We start from the raw sequence: 18,481 nt of genomic DNA, 5'->3' as shown, positions 1-18,481 counted from the left end.
TAAAAGCAAATTTTACACAAGGCATGAGCCTGCACTTTACCCAATTAGAACTCCTCTTTCCATGGTGTTGTTCCTGAAGTTCAAAAGCAATGGGTGCTTTGGAAACAAGTTTAACAAATGAAAGATCAGGTGAATTCAGGATCAAAGTGCCTAGGTCTGTGGAAAGGAAACCATTACACATCTCAAACACTGACATTCCCCAAATCCAAGGGAAAAATAATATATGTATTTAAGGAGGTATTTTAAGTCAAGAATAGAACATCTAATGAGCTTTCAATTATGTTGTAATATGCTGGTAGAGTATAAAGGCAAGTAATTTGTAGCATCATTACTGCAGAAGCAGTTACATAAAGAACTTAGAGGTTTATCCCTTTTAATTCCTCATGACCTACAGAGAGAACTCTACAGGCTAGAATTTCCTAGAAAGAAAAAAAGCTTCCCTCCTTGGAGAGCAGGAGGTTTAAAGTCTCACTAATGGGTCAGTCAAACCAACCAACCACCAAAAAGCAGTGGTTGGCATAGTAATCTTGCAGGGTTATCAGGCAACTTTGGCATCTGGGACACAGATGGCATTTACCTGAATGGTTAAATTACAAACTCTGCATTTTCATGCCTAGATTTGTATTGGGAAAATAGGGCATTTGGACATGTTACTTGTTATTCCAAGGCGCCAGACTCCTGCCTGATGCAGTTCACCTCACTGCAGTCTGACAGATGAGCTCTGGTGAACCTTGCTGCAAAAGTTTTGCAGATTATCCCCAGTGCATCATCCCTCTTCTGCTGCAGTTAACGGGAAGGGAGTCCCGTGTACGAAACCACCAGCGCAGAGAGCTTGCAGCTGCCATGTCAAGGTGAACTAGAGTGCCTGAACACAGATACACGCTCTCCTCCACCTGCTCTGTTATGGGTGGTGACCCTTAGCAAAGGAACTTCAGTTGTGCTGATTGTATTACCACACCAAAGGGCAATAAACCGGTGATCTAAACGTTCCATCTAATTAAAAGCTGGTCTGTGAACTGTTGGAACTTTTCCTCCCCACATAAGAGATTTTAAATCAATCCAGATCTTTTCAATTGCAGATCATAAAATGATTTACACTCAGCTTCATGACATTTTGCAGATGGTAACACACCTGGTAGAAGTCAAATTTCATCCATGAAACCAGACACTCAGTTATACATTTCAGTTAACTAACATCAATACTCAGAGTGTTTTCCTTCCTGCTCCCTGCAATTTAGTTTGACTTTTGCTGAAGAAGAGCCGATAGGCACTCAGGATGGACAAGAAATCAGGCACACAGCTAGTTCATGATGGGAACAAGTATTAAGGAATTTCTACTTGTGCACCCTGGAGCTAATAAGTATACTGTCCAAAAATACTTATGATGCTGGAAGATGGAGGGAAAGGAACTTTCAGGGCAGCACAGGAAGAGCAGGACCACATCATGGGATGCAATTAACAGTGGTGAAAACCAGCCAACTGCCAGAAAAGGCTGGTTAGCAGGAAAAGGACAGTTACATCCAGAAGAAAAGTGATCACTTTAAGAAAAATCCCAGTAGACCTATATTTAGATGCTACATTTTATTTCTCTCATTTACCCCAATGATTCCTTAATTTTCTTCATCTTTATTAGCTGCTCTTTCCTGCTCCACTCTGACGAAGTTAAACAAATCAAAAGCAATAGTTCATTTTTATGTTAGTTACTGTCTCTTTAGCACATGAACCCTATTTCTGTTCAAATACAAAAACTCGCAGAGCATCTTCCTGAATGTCCCTTTGTACCTGTCAGAACATAAAATGAAAATCACCACCAGTAATCCAATGTCTTTAGCTCACTCCTGACTGTGTGTGTTGAAGACTTGAATTTGCTGAGGGACAGATGTTTCCTGAGAGGCACTGCAAAAGCCTCACCGATTCTCCTCATGCAGGAGAAGGTAAATGAAGATGTAGTAAAGAACCGTGGTAAAGAACCAAACTCCCTTTCTAGAAAGGTTCATTTGAACTCACCAGAGAAATACCAAAGCAAACTGCTTGATCTGCTTTGTGGTTTTCTAGCCATCCCATTAAACACCACCGTTCTTATGTGAATTTCTACCTGCTGATATTGAAAAGGTACTTTTACGTGTCAAGATGAACATGTAAGCCAGGAACCAAACATACAGGAGAGCTCTGAGAGGGCAAATTGAACACAATGGACAACAGCAGTTCTGGGGAAAAACAAGCGTGCAGCTTGTTCCCGGGTCAATCTGAGGCTGGTGTCAGCAACACAATCACACTTTGAAAAACATACAGGATATATGACATCAGCTAGGAACCTGATGTTTGCTCCACCATAGGTGGTTGCTGCTGCTTCCAAACAGTGGGTGGAAAGAAGGTGATGTGAGGTGCTTCCTCATAGTGATGAGTCAGAGAAGGTGTGGGCCAGGGCAGGCAAACCCAATCCAGCATCCTTAGTGTCGCCCTCTGACCAAATATTTGCAAGAATAATTTAAGCAAACTCTACCTGACTGTTGCCAGCTCTTGCCAGTTAATGTGAGCAGGTCTGAATGGCAGCTGTGTGACAGGCAGAAGGAACAGCAGCCTGGTTATTTTCAGTGTAAAATGGATCAACCATGAAGCAGTCACTCTGTGCTACTGCATCAGTCCAGCATGTTCTACTTGTTTGGTCAGCACAGTGGTGTTTCAGCAATTTTTCAGACAAAATACCACCCTACCCATCATCCCTTCTAAATAGCCCACAGAGTACACTACTGTTCTATCAGATTTTTGTCTCTATTTTGAAAGATCCCTCCTTTGCCAGGCCTGCTCACCAGCCATTTTCCTCTCCAGGATAATCCCCTGCCAGGAAAAGTCCTGGAAAGCTCTCACAAACCAGAGCACCTCCTTGCCAAGAGAGTTTTGCCAACTTTCTGAACACTAGGCTTGTGCACAAGTGTCATACTGGGCATGGGAACAACTGGCAAGTCTGAAACCTCAATATTTTAAGTCTCTTTTGTCTCTTGTTTATAGCACTCTGGGCTGAGTGAGCACATCAGGAAAATTGTTTACAATGCCATTACCCCTTCTGCCATTTGCAGTGATTCAACATGTGTAAACCCCTTAGCAGCAGCCACTCTAGAAATCCCACCCATCACTGAAGAAGAAAGCATTGTAAGAGTATCTAGGGACTAGATTCAACAGCACAGTGGGACTCTGAGCCTCACAGCTTCTATGCACAAGGTAGTTCAGCACCCCAGGGCAAGCCTCTGTGAACTGACATGAGGAAGTGAAGCACCCTGGAGAAAAAGAGGGAAAAAGAGACCCACCAGCAAAAAAGGAGAAAATCCTAGCTGCCTAACAGGGCACAAGTAAGAGGTTTTAATACCACATCTTCTTGGGATTCAGGCAACTGACACTACAATTGCAGAGGCATCCCCTTCCCTCCAAACTCTAGTCAGAAAATATCCCCTAGAAGACACTCCTCCACTGCAGGGACCTGTGTGGATTGCCCTATTTCAAAATAGGCTAACAGGATAGACCTTGGGCTGGCTTCCACAACAGCTCTCAGGACATGGAATACAAGTTTGATGTGTATCCCAAAGGATTCACACCAATGTATCCAGCACCCTCCTGAGGGAAGCCACACCATCAGGCTGCCAGCTGTTTCAGGAGAGGCATCTCACATCATTACAAAGCTGAACCACCAAAGCAACCGACGCTCATCAGGCCAACCAGCAACCTACAAGCCACTGAAGAGCAGTTCCAGCCACTCCTGCTCAGGGTGGGCACCCCAGGCTCTGGGCTGGAGTCGCCCTTGTGTTTGTATGCTCAATATAGGGTAACATGAACAGGGAAGAGATTTTCTGCACAGCTTCAACCACTCTTTAGAGGAAAGTCAGCAACATGCACTACATACCCTCAGAGCAACAATTTAAACACTGTGATATTGAGTGAAAGCTGGCAGTAGCATGCCATCCTCCAGAGCTGTTAAAAAGGAAGAAAAAGGAGAAACCACAGAGTGCCACCGTATTGCATGCAGAGCCCAAATCAGGCAGGAGGACAGCAGAAAGTCAGGTAGATTGATGTATTACTTCTCTCAGTCCCAAGTAAGTTTACACAAAAAACCATCTTTGAGCTGGGTTAAGCTGAACGCTGACAAGGCAACACATATCAAGAGAAACACTTCAGCAATTTGTAAACATTAAATTAGACAAGACAGGAAACTATGGAGTACATGGATCCATTGTTCAGACCTTTCTGGACTGTAGTGTTGGACTTTCGAGGCACACAGAATAACAGTTATCGATCCCTAAGTCCTGAGAAACAGGCTCTGCACACCTCTCAGTCTTGGAGACTTGTAAGGACCAACTTTTCTTCATGTTGACACCGGCAGAGTAAAAGGAGGACTGTATGGGGTGACTCATTACCTGTTGGATCGCCATACCTCTAAAGTGGCTTCCAAAATTTTGAAGGCTAGACATAGCTGCAGATGGTCATGACAGACATGCTGTGTCCTTGGGCTTTTTTTTTTGGTCTTGGGCAAAGAAGTTAAATTAGTCAATCTAATTTAGAAATGCTCCATTAAATTTAATTCAACTTAGGTTAGAATATTTCTAACAGCGTTCCCGAAAGCAAGCGTGTGACGCTTACACTGGTTTTGCAGGTTGCTATTAAATCACTCTATCCGAAAGGTCTGCTGTGAGCCACTCACAAGTTCTGTCAACAATGGCTGAACATTTAAGTTTGAAGTGACTTTCAGTGTCAGAAAATGAATATCAGTGTCTTTGCTTTAGTAATCTTGCCACACAGCCCTGAAGAGAAGGTGTAGCTGCAGCAGGCTGATTAGTACCATATTTCTTGTTACGAATCACACTTTCAAGACCAACTTAATTTCAGCAGGCTACCCAAAAAGAAGTCAGTGTGAAGGATAAAACATTGCTTTTCCCCCCACACGACTGCAGATTTTATGCTCAAGTCATCACTATCAGCAAAGCACTGTGGAAAGTTGCGGGCTGCATGCCACCGTGGGCAGAGGGAAGACATGCCCCTGCACACTCCGAGCCTCTCTCACTGTGAACATGGGCAGGTTGCTGACACTGATGTTATTTTGGAAGCTTCTGGGTTTTTTTCTTTCCCTTTCTTTTTTCTGTCTTTGTAAAAGCTGTCTGAGCTCTAGCAATCCAGACAGAGCACACAGACCAGAATGTTGCTTTTTTTAGTGGTTTCCTTCAGGGATGCTGCATAGGATTTGACTCAATTATGCAAATTACATAACTTGATGATACTCCTCCAACAGACGCTCTAGACTGTGATATCTAAGCAATCTGCAAAACACAGCAACTTTCCTAGGACTGACTTTTGCTTTAACTATTAAATAAGCATCTCGTATATGGAGAGCTGTCTTCTGAGTAGTGCTATATTTCATGTCAATTTTCACTTTTATCCTAATTTCTCATTAATTGTAATTGCATGGCAGGAGGTGGAACTTTTCTGTGCAGACTCCACCAGTACATTTAACCGTGGAATACAGCGGCGGTCGTTTGAGCATTGCAGTGATCAATGCTGCACGGTTAGAGGAAACTGGCCATATGGAGCTGGATTTCTGTCCCTATAAAACAGGTCAGCAAGGAGACTTTGCCTTGCTCTACTTTAACTTCTCATTTTGCAAAACTTTGTTAAAGGGTCGGTTGTAAACAACAATGGTAAAGGCAGATTTCAAAGCATGAAGGGTTCATTTTGGTCATTTAGTCAAGGTATGCAAGAGCACAAGCCATTGAACTTTATCCGTGAACTCCTACAGCAAGCCCATAAGTTCCATTTCAGCTCAAGCACATTTTCTTTTCCTTAAGAACTGGAAGTTGTTTACTGCTAAAGAGGGATTACTTCTCCAGCAATATCTTAAACTATCTCCTGCCTATTTCCATCCTTCATTTGTTAAAAACTGAAAATGAATTGAAGTAGAAAGGCATATTAAGCAATACACTGAAAACTGATTTAGACAGATTGCTGTAAACAAGCCCCTTCTGTTGTCTACCACGCTGTTACTTAACACGCTGCCGAAGCAACTCATCAGCATTCCAACACCAAATGCACAAAAATGCAGTTTTAATTTCTGCTGTAATCATAACTTAGCGTGCCTGGTTCCAGTTAGAATATAAGAAGGGTGGATGGAGATGTAAGCCAAGAGTTTTCTACACAGGAGGAAAAGAGATTTGCTGAAGTGCATAGGCTATTCATAATGCTGTAAGATCTCAAATCCTGTTCCAACAGTTGTTTTACTGATTTCTGTTAAACCAAGGAGCTGTGACCAGACCCAAGAAGCTATGATCTTCAGAGACCGTGTTAAAGGGGCATCTGTTCCATCCTACGTCTCTTCGTTTATCCCAGCACCTAAGCAAATACATCTTGCATTTCCATCCATCAATGGGATGCCAAAGGTGACAAAACAATCCAGAAAAGCAACAGGGAAAATGAGAACAAATAAAAAACCATTTCTCTTGTTTAGCAAAGAAGTCACAACCTGAGGCAGACTCAATGGAAGATTCAAGAGCATGCACTTTGGGCACAACCTAGTTGTCGTGATCTGTGCCACAGCAAAGCAGAAATAATAAGCATCCATAGACAGCTTCTCTCCAATATTCCACATCCTAGCATAACCAAGGGGTTTTGGAAAGCAGGAAACGTGAGGAAAAAAACAGGTCTGGCAAAAACCAGGAAGAACCCTCTCTCTCTCTCACTGCAGCAAGAAGCCTGGGTTTTAACCATTGCGGGACCATCCACACTAAATGTTGGCAAGCCTTTCATAAGCAAACAGATATCAAGTCTTATTGCACCATGAAGAAATAAATACCTTTGGTTTGTCAGAGATCTATTAATGTATGTTGAATAATAAATCAGTACAGCATCCACACAGCACAAACAGCCACCATCCTTCCCACTGACATGAGAATAGCTGAGCATTTCAGACGATCTAATGAAAAATCAAATTATCTCCAGCTTCAGGCGGGGGCATTTGTCCTAGGTCAGGAAGTCTAACATAACCTTGGCCAGTCAAAGCTCTCCATTTATTGGAACAGGAGATAGCATACTACTAGAAAAAGAAAGCTGCTAAATGGCTGTCGTGAGATCTACCCAAGTGTTTTCAAAAGGTTAATTTTTGAAGCTATTTCAGTCCATCAAAAATTTAAAAGCTACATTAACATAATCCATACCTTTAACATTTCAGGAACTATTAAAAGGCAACACAGGACTAAATGGCAGCCCATCATGGGGAATGATTAAGTGCTTTCAAAGACAAAAAAAGTCAAGTACATCTTCAAAACTCTGTTGTGACTCAGATCCAAGCAACAGGTTCAAAAGGGACTCAATGTTTCCTGCAGGATGCTACCATTTGCCTATCACTCTCCTCTTTCTCACCTGAAATACCAGCAATATTGAAATACATTTGTTCAGATTTGTGTGTTTCCTTGAGGAAGTCACACTTCAGGGTATGAAAACCCTCTTCTTCCTTCAGAAAGTAGAGCCACAAATACTGTGAGCACTCCTGGATCAGTCCTTACACCACGCCAGCTGGACCAGAACCAGCTGAACAGATCTATGCACACAGACTCAAAGCAGAATCTTTTCTGCACGGTACCCAAGGACACTTGGTAGCTGCTTGTAGAGCTATTCAATATGTTCCTTGCAGCACCTTGGGGGACAGGATTGCCTACTGCTTAAGCATTACCCAATGTTAGCTGACTCAATACAAAAAGCTTTCTGCATTCAAAAGCACAAAGTGGTGGGACAGCATTTGCTTGAACTGAAACTTTTTTCCCCTCCCTCTTCAGACTCCTTCAGTTAACAAGTTTTATTCAACCTCAGTTGCTGAAAATCCCTCAGCACAAACAAAATTTTATCTGGCAAAACGTCCTGGTTCCTCAGTCGATTAAAGTCTAAAGACATCTGCTGAGGACAGCAATATATGCCAAATGACATGCTTGGTCATCTGTCTCTACTGAACACCTTACAACACTTTGTTCTTGACTTGCTGTTAGAAATAATATTATAGTCTTGTAGTGTTTGCTGTTCTAAACTTACTGTTTGACTAATTCAATCTGGGTCTCCCAATGCACAGTGCCTTCTCAAAGTCAGCACAGAGCAGCAAGCAGCAAGTTCTTCCCTGGGTTTTAGCACACCTTGTGACAGCACAGCAGTTTCTGTCTCAGACTTTCAGCTGTTAAATACCCAGCTGGCCTAGTTTTAGACTTCAGAATTGGGTTCATTGCTTTTATTTGCCCACAACAGATTTCTTACCTTTTCTGTTCACTAAAACATTTACTGCCCTTCCCATCTACAGAAATGCTACATTTCCCACAGAGCAGCAAGTCTCAGAGATCTACTCAAAACTGTGGAAACAGCTCCTGCAGGCATTTAGTTGCATCTGAAACCTTGTTTCCCTCCCTCAAGCAATAAGCACATTTATTTGACCTTGCTTTAACACACAGCAACACTTTGTACACAAAACTCCTGAACAAGATGTCAGTCCCTGGGCTACCCTCTGGTCACGATGGGAGACACAACTCATTACTCACCTTGCCTGAGGTACAACAGCCAAGAGGGGCTTTAACAGCAAATACACAAAATATGAAAATGTAGATAACTAAAGTCATCTCTGAACTGCCATTTCAAATGAGATTAAAGACCTCACCCCTCCCACTTTCCCTTTCTGCTTTACATCCTTTCTGCAAACCTCAAAGTAGGTGATTTCTCCAAGGAACCAACATACATGTAGCATATTCTCATGCATCCAAGAGCTGTTTTTTGACCGCAGCTCCTGCCAAAAGCTCCGAGTATGAAATCGACAGAGATGTACTTTGTTTTCCACAGCATGGGAGTGCTATCTGAAGCTGTCTTAAATACAACAAGCCCATTATTCACAGAAAGAAGAGTGAACAAGCTGGTTTGGAGATCAATTTGAGAAACAGACCTTTGAAGCGGAACCCTCCAGATGTCTGCATATCCCCACGCTCCATTTCACAGCAGCAAACGGCACGCAAAGCCGCAGCACTCCCCTATGAGGACACACTTCGGAGCACTGATTCTGAAATCTGACTTAGCAGTCAGACTTCGAGATGATGCTGCATATGCAGAAACTCTTCCATAATCTGAATTAAGATTTAATAAAAATGCAGGATACAAAACCTACTGATTCTGTCAATTCCATGAATTCTCTGTACTCAAGATATAAACTCAACACAGAGATACCACACAAAACTGAAATTCACAGGGCTCGGACAACCAACATGAAATGACGTTTGCTGCTGCTGCATGAAGTTGGACCTGGCACACATGTGATTGAGAACCTGACTTTGTTCAGGTTATTTAAAAATATTGACAGCATCTGTAACCATTTGAATGATGAAAGAACTATGACAGTTTGTGCTTTCCATGAAATAGAATCTATCTGGATGAGCACTGGGTCCTTGGGAATGTCTGGCAGAACTCCCGGAATAACCGATAACAAAAAGAGATGGCTGCTAATGCTTCCACCACCTTTGAAGTGAGGACGGGACAAACCTACTTGCTAGACACTCTAAGGAAAAAGTCTAAATATTTTCTGTGAAGACAGACAAATAAGAGAAAACCACTCAGTCTTGGGACTTAATGTGCACACTATACTATCAGGATGCCTTATACTTCATGAGAGAGAAAGGCACAAGTAAGACAAGGGATTGCATTATAACCTGCTTCCGGAGGTAGGATGAGCAAGGCGGTTTGAAAGCTTGCAAACAGTGATAGTTCATAACACTAAACAGAAGTGATCTGGATTTTGCCTGGAAAGGCAAGAGAGCACTGTGAGGTATCCATTCACCTCCCAGAGCTGCAGCAGTCTCTGCAACAGCTGACAGTGTAGATCAGATATTTACCTTTGTTGGCAGAAACTGGGCTGACGCCAGACTTACCCAAGTGAAAGTCAAGGGCACGTTACAGAAGTTTGCCCTGGTGAGGGGCAGAGATTTGTCAGTATACAGTGTACACTGGCTCCACAAAGCTTAATACCACTATTCCAGAATACTCCAAAAAGGGAAAAAAGCCCCAGCATTTATTGCTACTGAAAAATACATTCATTCCATACAAATCTATGTGACAGCTATCACTCCAAAACTGGGGCAAGGACCACAATTCCCATTTAGTTGTGTGCCAAGTACTGAGATTTTGTTTTATGTCAGCAGACAGAGTGCTTCCCATAGCAAGGTCCCTATCAAGCCTAGAAATTGCTTTTCCTAATGAATTTTGAAAGACACTAAAAAAAGTCTGTATTTGGCCTTTTGTCTTGAGCCCTTACCCATCATTAGGAGTTACACACCAAATTACAGAAATATCTCCTATCAGAAATTTGAAAGGAAGCGCAATCTGCCTGAGAACATCATCTGCCAAAAAGCCCCAAAACCAGAGGGTATCCAGTCATCTACCAGCAGCATTCACCAGCTAGTACAGGAAAAAATCCCCAGATGTGCTCTGCCAGCTCATCTTGTTCAGCAGATCACAGTTGCAGTTTAACAATGAACTGTCGCTGGAAATGTGGCCAGCTGACACACCTCCCCTGCTGAATAAAGATCCAGGCCAAAAGGATTCTAGGGAGAACTTAAGAAGCTTACAGGTATTTTTCAGAGAGTACTCTTCCCCCAGTATCTCCTGCTACCTGGAACAATACCATGCTGACGTAACACTTAAAACATCACTTGAACAAAATAGCTCTCACTAACTCCAATCAAGCAAAGAATCACAAGCAGTTTTCTATTTTATTTTCCACCCTCTTCACACAGTACCTTCAGTGTTGACACAACTCACTTGCCTTCCAGTCCCTGGGAAATCAACAATACCCATAACAATCACTGTAACAGCTTTGGTTTAGGTGAAAAAGAAAAAGATATCATTGTTTTCAATTAAACATTTACTACTACTTCAGGTGGTGCTCTGAATGAGTCCCCCTTTTGCTTTGCTTCCTGATTGACACATTAGCATCAGTGCTCAGCACAGCTTTTTGTTAGCAGCAATGCAGTAACATTGCATTTTCAGCTGCAGAATACCACTATTTTTAAAGATTTCCATGTAAATTCTCTATCAGCTTCCTGGCAGACTTGATGCCTCTTGACAGTGTTTTGTTAAACTGAAAACATCAGCACTAAAAAGTAACATTTAACATGCCTCTTCTACCCAAGAAGCTATTTAACTGCTGCTCAAACAACTAGTACATTGCAGCCAGCAAAGGCACAGATCTGTGCCAGGATTAATCACACTCCTCCCAGGAGCAGACTTATTGTTGATTATCTCAGTTACTCAAAAAAGTCTGAGCCATGCTACCACCAATTCCCCCATTTATGCTGTCAGTCCATTTGACGTACTTGTGCTTTGTTTGCATCTCCAGATGCTTCTTTTACTGAATTACTGCTCATGATGGTGAGGAATCTTGCTGCTAAGCAATAGGTGCTGGAAATTCTTGCACCATTATGGTGTTCCTGAGAGCAAGTGTTCTCATCAGGAGGCATAAGCCACTCCTTGAGATCAGGCACACGCTGCATTATGCCACTGGGAACAAAAAGCCAAGGACAAAAGTCTCATGAAGTGTCTTCAATCTCTTCTAGGAATCCAAACCACCACCACTGAGTTGCAAAGACGACTTGCAGAATATGCACATCACATGGTTAAGGACTGAAACCCCCATCACGAAACATATGGGGAAGGTTATCCCTTGGAAAGTTCCGGGCACTGTGAAAATAACAGATAGGTACTTCTCACCAGTTAAAAGCTGAAGTGCTAAGTGCAGTATCCAGCAAGAGAGTGTCTACCACCATTTTGACACTCCTCCTTCCACAAGAAAAGCATTGGCAGCACTCCCAGCAGCACTCATGTACCATATGTGCCATCTGATCACACATTCCAGGTTTAATACTTCTCTCTTAAGCAAGCTGCTCAAGAGGCCTGACTCTGCCCGTTCTGAATACAGCAGAAATTCTTAACTTTACAGATCTTTATGCCACCCTAAAGCTGTTAATTGTCCATGCCTCCACTCTGGGCTGAGATGAGGCTGACCCAAGGCCAGGAAAGAATCAAGTAATCTACAGTGAAATGCTGAATCTAGAGGCTAGATGTTGCCTAGGTATGTTGATCCCTCCCAGAGATAGTCTCTAGTGATCACCAGTTGATGTGGGCAGCTGCAAGCTGTGATATAGCAAGAAACTACCTGATGGCTCACTGTGCCAGTATAACAAGAGGGCACACTAAGCTTGGTCAGCAGACAACAGAGAAAAACTAGAAACCAGCAAAATAAATTGGTTGGGTCAGGGAAGAAGCTGGTTGACAGTCTCAGGGCCATTGCCTCTGAGTGCCTATGGAAGAAAGATGAGATTTCCAACCAAGATGACAGATACTTCGGGGGGAACTACAGAAAAGCAGGGCGGGGGATGCAGACACCAAAACATTGCAGATGCCTAAAAAGTGACAAATCACTTTTGGGTGTCACCTTAAGTATGACAAACAGCTACTAACTACAGCAGTGTCAGGATTAAAAACTAAGAAACAAGCAGATTCTTTCTGGGACAGGTAACAACTGGGCAGACAGGACAGAGAAGAGCTGCCTGTCCTGCATCATTCACTCAATGACGCAAACCTGAACGCACAGAGTCTTGTTATTGTTAGTAGCCAAGCTGAAATTCACACAAATCTTATCAAAACTTACACATTGTGATGCAAGCATTCAGGTCATGTGTCAAAACGATCTTTGCCAGAATCTGTCTAGACCCTGTAAAATTATCTATCGATTTCAATGCTGGAATGAAACACATGCTTGTTAAATCTGCTGATGTTGCCAGCTCAGTGGAGAAAAGGATTAAAATTCTAAAGTGGTCCTGACAACAGAACAACGCCTCAAAAAATTTGGGATACAATTCAAAGGGCATGTAAAGAAGGCATTAACTGTACAAATGCAAGACTTAAGTGACTTCTTATGCAGCTGTTCGGCATCTGTTTTATCATTATTTCTGGATGATGATGGATCAGAGACTATCAATTTGTGCCCTACCATTTGGAAAAAAGGGAAGTTTTATTCTAAGATATTTGCAGAAACATTATATACAGAGAAATGCAAAGTAATGGGTGCTGACTAGGGCAGACAGGAACAGCAAGTATCACAAATAGTCCTTGCACTTTTCCACACTGCTGCAAAGGACAAAAGGGAAACACATGAAATTAAAAGCACAACACAAAATTAAGGAAGAGGCTTTTCAGCTACATGAGAAATTAGTATGCTCCACCTTGGGCCAAGAGGCAATTAGAGTCCAAGAAACTGAGTTATTTGGAGCATTTACTGTCTTTCAGGGTCATTACAACAGCATAGCAGTTAGCCCTGTGATAAAATATAAATTCTCCTCTCTATGGTGCATAGTCTGACCTCCCTATAATGAAGCTCCATGGGACCGAGAAAAATGGTTGTATAGCAGGACATTCTCTGAAAGAGAGATTTTGTAGCTTGTCATACCAAAATAAAGTAGTACCTAATTTCACTCAAAACACGTTACATCTAGGATTTTTATGAGGTTCGCTTCATATTGAAAGGATACCATTTATGCATCAACTAAAAAAAGAAAAAATTAAAATCATAGCATTATTTTAGTGAGAAAAGAGCTTTAAGATCGAGTCCAACCACTAACCGCACACTGCCAAGCCCGCCACTAAACCACATCCCTCAGTGCCTCAGCTACACGGCTTTTAAGTATCTCCAGGGATGGCGACTCCACCAGCTCCCTGGGACAGTGGCTAACAGCCCCCTCAGGGTAAAAGTTCTTCCTAATCTCCAATTTAAACCTTCCCAGGTGCAACTTGAGGCCATTTCCTTTTGCCCTGTCCCTCATTACTTGGCAGAAGATACTGATCCCCAAGTCGCTACAACCTCCTGTCAGGTAGCTGTAGAGAGTGATCCTATCTCCCTTCAGCCTCGTCTTATCCAGGCTGAATATTCCCAGGTCCCTCTGCTGCTACTCATCAGACCTGTGCTCCAGACCCTTCATCAGTTTCATTGCCTGTCTCTGGACACACTCCAGCACCTCGGTGTCTTTCTTGCAGTGAGAGGCCCAGAACTGAACACAGGAATGGAGGGGCAGCCTCGCCAGTGCCCAGTACAGGGGGACAATCACTTCCTTGGCCTTACTGGCCACATTGTTTCTAATACAAGCCAGGATGTCATTGGCCTGCTTGGCCACCTGGGCACACTGCTGGCTCATGTCCTGCCAGATGCTGACCAACGCCTCCAGGTCTGTTTGCACCAGACAGCTTTCCAGCCACACATCCCCAAGCCTGTAGCCTTACATGGGGTTGTCGTGATCCAAGTGCAGGACCCAGCACTTGGCCTTATTAAACCTCATTCAATTGGCCTTGGCCCATTGATCCAGCCTGTTCAAACCCCTCTGAAGAGCTTTCCTGCCGTCAAGCAGCTCTACGCACCCACTCGGTGTTGTGTCATCTGCAGACTCACCGAGGGTGCACTCGACCCCCTCATTTAGATCATTGGTAAAGACAACAAACAGAACAGGCCCCAACACTGAGCCCTGGGGAGCACCACTGGTGACTGGCAGATACAGCAGAGAATGACAGGTACAAATTCCTACGATTTGCTTAGATGCTTTTTCCATGAAATCTTATTTAACTGGCAAAAAAAAGTTCACAATGTTAGGACATGTCAAAGAGAGTATGCTATTGGCAGGGCTTGTTACAGAGTAACTGACTAACTATATCCATGATCTCTCTCATGACCTCTGAAAATTTATAGTGTTTAAGGCAAAACCAGTGCTATTGCACAGCCTGCACAAAATGTACAGAAACACTGAGCTCCATTTCACCTGTCTGAAGGAATTTTGAAGGCAAATCTCTGACCAATCTTGTACAGAAGTAGCTTAAACTATTTTAAAGCCTTCTTTTAATGGGAGCAGGGAGTGAGACAATCTAGATTTTGGGTGTTCCTCAACTGTCCCTGAAGACAGTTGTTCTGGGGAGTATTTAAGGCAATGCTCAGATGTTCCTTCTAAATGCCACATTCACTGGCTTTCATAGCACAGACAGGATAACTCTCCTGAAAGGTATTATGGATAGGGCTTTTCAGCACATTGTGAACAAAGCAAGAAGACCCACTGCCTCAGAATCATGTCCTCCAGAAAAGCAATGGGAAGATCATAAGCATTTAAAAGAGGTTTTCAGAACACCCTTTGTGATGAAGGTTACTTCCCTGCCTCTCATGCAAAGAAGCATTGATGTTCTGAAAATGGAACACTCCAATCCTTAAGCACCAACAGTGGTATGCAGAGAGGAAAGCTACCTCCATTGTGAAGTCTGACTGGACACTCACATTTAACATTAGTCAGACTTACTTCAATTCTGTGATGTGGTTAATTGCAATGAAACACAATTTCTTTTACAAAAGTTCATTTACCTCAAGCTCAGTGGGTTTTAAATGTTCTGTCAGACACACACATCTGTGGAGTGGGGAAGTCACCTTGAGGGAATAAGCAGGCTGAGGAAACCAGGAATGAAAAGATACAATTAGTGATGATAAACTGGTCTTATTAATATAGAAGATTGGGGTTCAAGACTTGATCTGTGTCGTAAGTGAAGAATCAATCTGATTAAGCTTGCCAATATCTATTCTTTGGAATCAGTTTTTCATCACTGCTCAAAAAAAAGCCCTGACCTGATGAGAGAGCAGCTTAGGTCAGCCAACACTACCTGAGACCTATTGGCCTTTTAGACCCAACTACTAACCACAGAATGCTTTCACAGAGATCCTTTTTGCTTGTGACAAAGGCTTGTTTCACAGACATTTCACGCAAAGTCTCCCAAAAACCCTGCCATCGCTAGAGTACTACTAGATAATACTTCAAGACTAAGATAGAATCATAGAAAGGTAGAGTTGGAAGGCACCTTTAGAGATCATCTAGTCCAACCCCCCTGCAGAAGCAGGTTCACCTAGATGAGGTCACATAGGAACATGTCCAGGCGGGTATTGAAGACCTCCAAGGAAGGAGGAAGATAATGGGAACAGAGGCTCCCCTCCTTGTTTCTGCAAGTTAAAATACAGTTTTCCACTCAAGAATGATTTTGAAGGAATCATACCACATATACAGAAAAAGGAACACAGTTTTTATCAAACATAAGCTGGAGGCATGAACATTACAACATCTTAAAACCTTTCAGCATAAATGAACAGCTAAGAAGTTCTGAATTACTTTGCTCAGGAGGTGGACATCAATTCGTGCTCCATCTGACCTTACTAATAATCATTCAAGCTTCAAATCTGCTACTAAAGTCTCTGTTGTAAGCAATTATTTGCCTCTGTGCAAAAATGTTAATTTCATGCTCTGTAAACACATCTCCTTGTGAAAGACCGGGCTGCCCATAAAGATTGCTTTTGACAGCCTGGTGACCATCTCCTGCAGCATGTGCCTGAAGCATCTTTTAGTTGGTAGAAACATCTGTTCTGCCCTCTGTGAAGGAAAAGATATACAGGGATGACATGTTAACAGGTGAGCCACATATAATGACCTCTGCAAAAGGGACCTGGAGTTTTGGCATTTACTTAAGGCACAGTAACTTGACACTGAAAAATGAAACGTCAACAGCAACTGCTTTCAAGTAGCTATAATAATTTGGGATAGCATTTAATCAACTAACCTGTTGTTGAAAACATCTTCTCTGCAGTGGTACCCTCAGGGAAAGAATGCATGGAGGATAAAGGCTGTGGTAAGAGAGACTGCTTTTTAAGTAAAAGTGGAACCACAAGAGGAAAGTTGTTGAAGGTTGTCAAGCTTCAGGAAAGAAAAGAAAAAAGCACCACATTGTTTACCAAAACTTGTAGTATTAAGTAGGCAGATTATTTAGTCCACATCCCAGTCTGTGAGCAACATCTCCCAGTGAAATTGTGGAACATGATGCTACATGGCAAGTGGTTTGGGTTTTTTTTTCCCCCTTAAAAATATTAGTCTGAATCCCAAACTAAATTCATTAGGTACATACAGTTCTACTTTTGCAAGGCAGCTGATACAAGACCACTGGGAGACAAGCGCTGTATTTTAAGGCAATATGAAAAAGCAACTGTCTTCAGAAAACAAGTAAAATGCTACATGTGAAAGTTACCACCTTTACTGGAAAGGCAAGGGAATCATAAATATGCCAGGCATTTAATGCTAGGAAACAACTCAACTTTGAATAATTTTATGCTATTAAGAGATGCACATTGACTATGGACTCAGATCACTTCATAATTCATATCTAACACATACTAAAAGTCAGCCTTGGTATTGCACAGCAAGTTGCCAACCAGTAGTCTTTTAGATGCATTTAACTTCACTTCAACATGCATATAGGGCAATGGAATGCTTTCACCCCTCCTCAAGCTTTTACTTCACTCTCAGTATTGCTTCACAGATGCCTTCAACTAGACCTACTTTACCCTGCCTCGTATTATAAAACATTCTAGGGGGCCACACGTTAAGTGAAGTAGTATTTTTTAACTTCTAAGAATCTCTCTTGAAACTTGAATTAGCAAGCAAAGACACTTCAAGATTTAAGTGTTCAAATGATGCTCAGAGATTAGGAAATATTTATGCATTTCCACAAATTTACTACTGTGCAAAGAGGCAAGGCCATTGAAATCACCATCCCAGAAAGCATAAACCAGAGCATTTGGCTATTATGAATTGTAGAAGTAGAAAGTTCTGATGAATGTCAATGTTTCAGTAATCTCTTTTAGGACAGCTGCTCAGAGGCAGCCTCCATAGGGCTGGATTTTCACAAATTACATTAGGAGGAGGAAGGACTGTAACACACACTGCAATGATGAGATGTCAATCTTGGCAAAAGTAGAACATAAGATGCTTAATATATGCAAGTGAGCAAAATTACTTTCCAATTTTTCTAACAAAACAAAATCAAGCCTGATACATACTTTCAAGCAAAACTAATTTTAGACTGATAAATCCTGACACTTTTGTTTGTGGTCTAAAGTAAATCCTTGGAGAGTGTTTGAACAGATGAGACCTACAGTCCTTCTCTTCTATGCACTGGAGCAAAAAAAGGTTGCAGAATTACACTGCTATTCTGTACTCATTGTCTTTGGCAGCAAAGCTCAGTTAAAAGGCTTTTTTTCTTGTTTTAAATTCAGCTCATCGATCTAACTTTACAGCAGGTCTCCATCCCGAGCTGCATCAGCAGAACAGAGGGGGAAGCAAGCTGCGAAACAGGCGCCAAGATCATCAAATAATCTCTGATACCCAGACAACTTGTGTTAAAGCCCTCCTTAATACACATTGTTTGGTTACTGATCATTATTCATTAGGCAAGAGAGCATACTCAGGTAATTAACTTACTCTCTGCTATCTCTACTACTCAACTTCACACTTTCATACTCCCTCACAAAGGAACATGTACCAATTTCCAGTTTCCCCCAGCTTTCAGGATTACTCAACCAAAGAGG

General features: G+C 42.2%; 1 protein-coding gene across 3 annotated transcripts in view; it reads right to left on the bottom strand.

Annotated features, from left to right (window-relative positions):
• The window catches only part of GALNT10 (polypeptide N-acetylgalactosaminyltransferase 10), a 91,347-nt gene that overhangs the window by 48,426 nt on the left and 24,440 nt on the right, over positions 1 to 18,481 (bottom strand). Inside the window, exon 2 of one of the 3 annotated variants that reach the window (XM_062002137.1) lies at positions 41 to 73. The exons of the other annotated variants lie outside the window; for them this stretch is intronic. Within the exon in view, the coding sequence (XP_061858121.1) occupies positions 41 to 73 (33 nt within the window). The remainder of the gene's footprint in view (positions 1 to 40; positions 74 to 18,481) is intronic. 3 annotated transcript variants of the gene reach the window in all.

This window comes from Colius striatus, chromosome 9 (assembly GCF_028858725.1).
Source record: "Colius striatus isolate bColStr4 chromosome 9, bColStr4.1.hap1, whole genome shotgun sequence".
NCBI classification, from domain to species: Eukaryota; Metazoa; Chordata; class Aves; order Coliiformes; family Coliidae; genus Colius; species Colius striatus.
The sequence above is the reverse complement of the archived record's forward strand: the minus strand, read 5'-3'. Positions and strand labels throughout refer to the sequence as shown.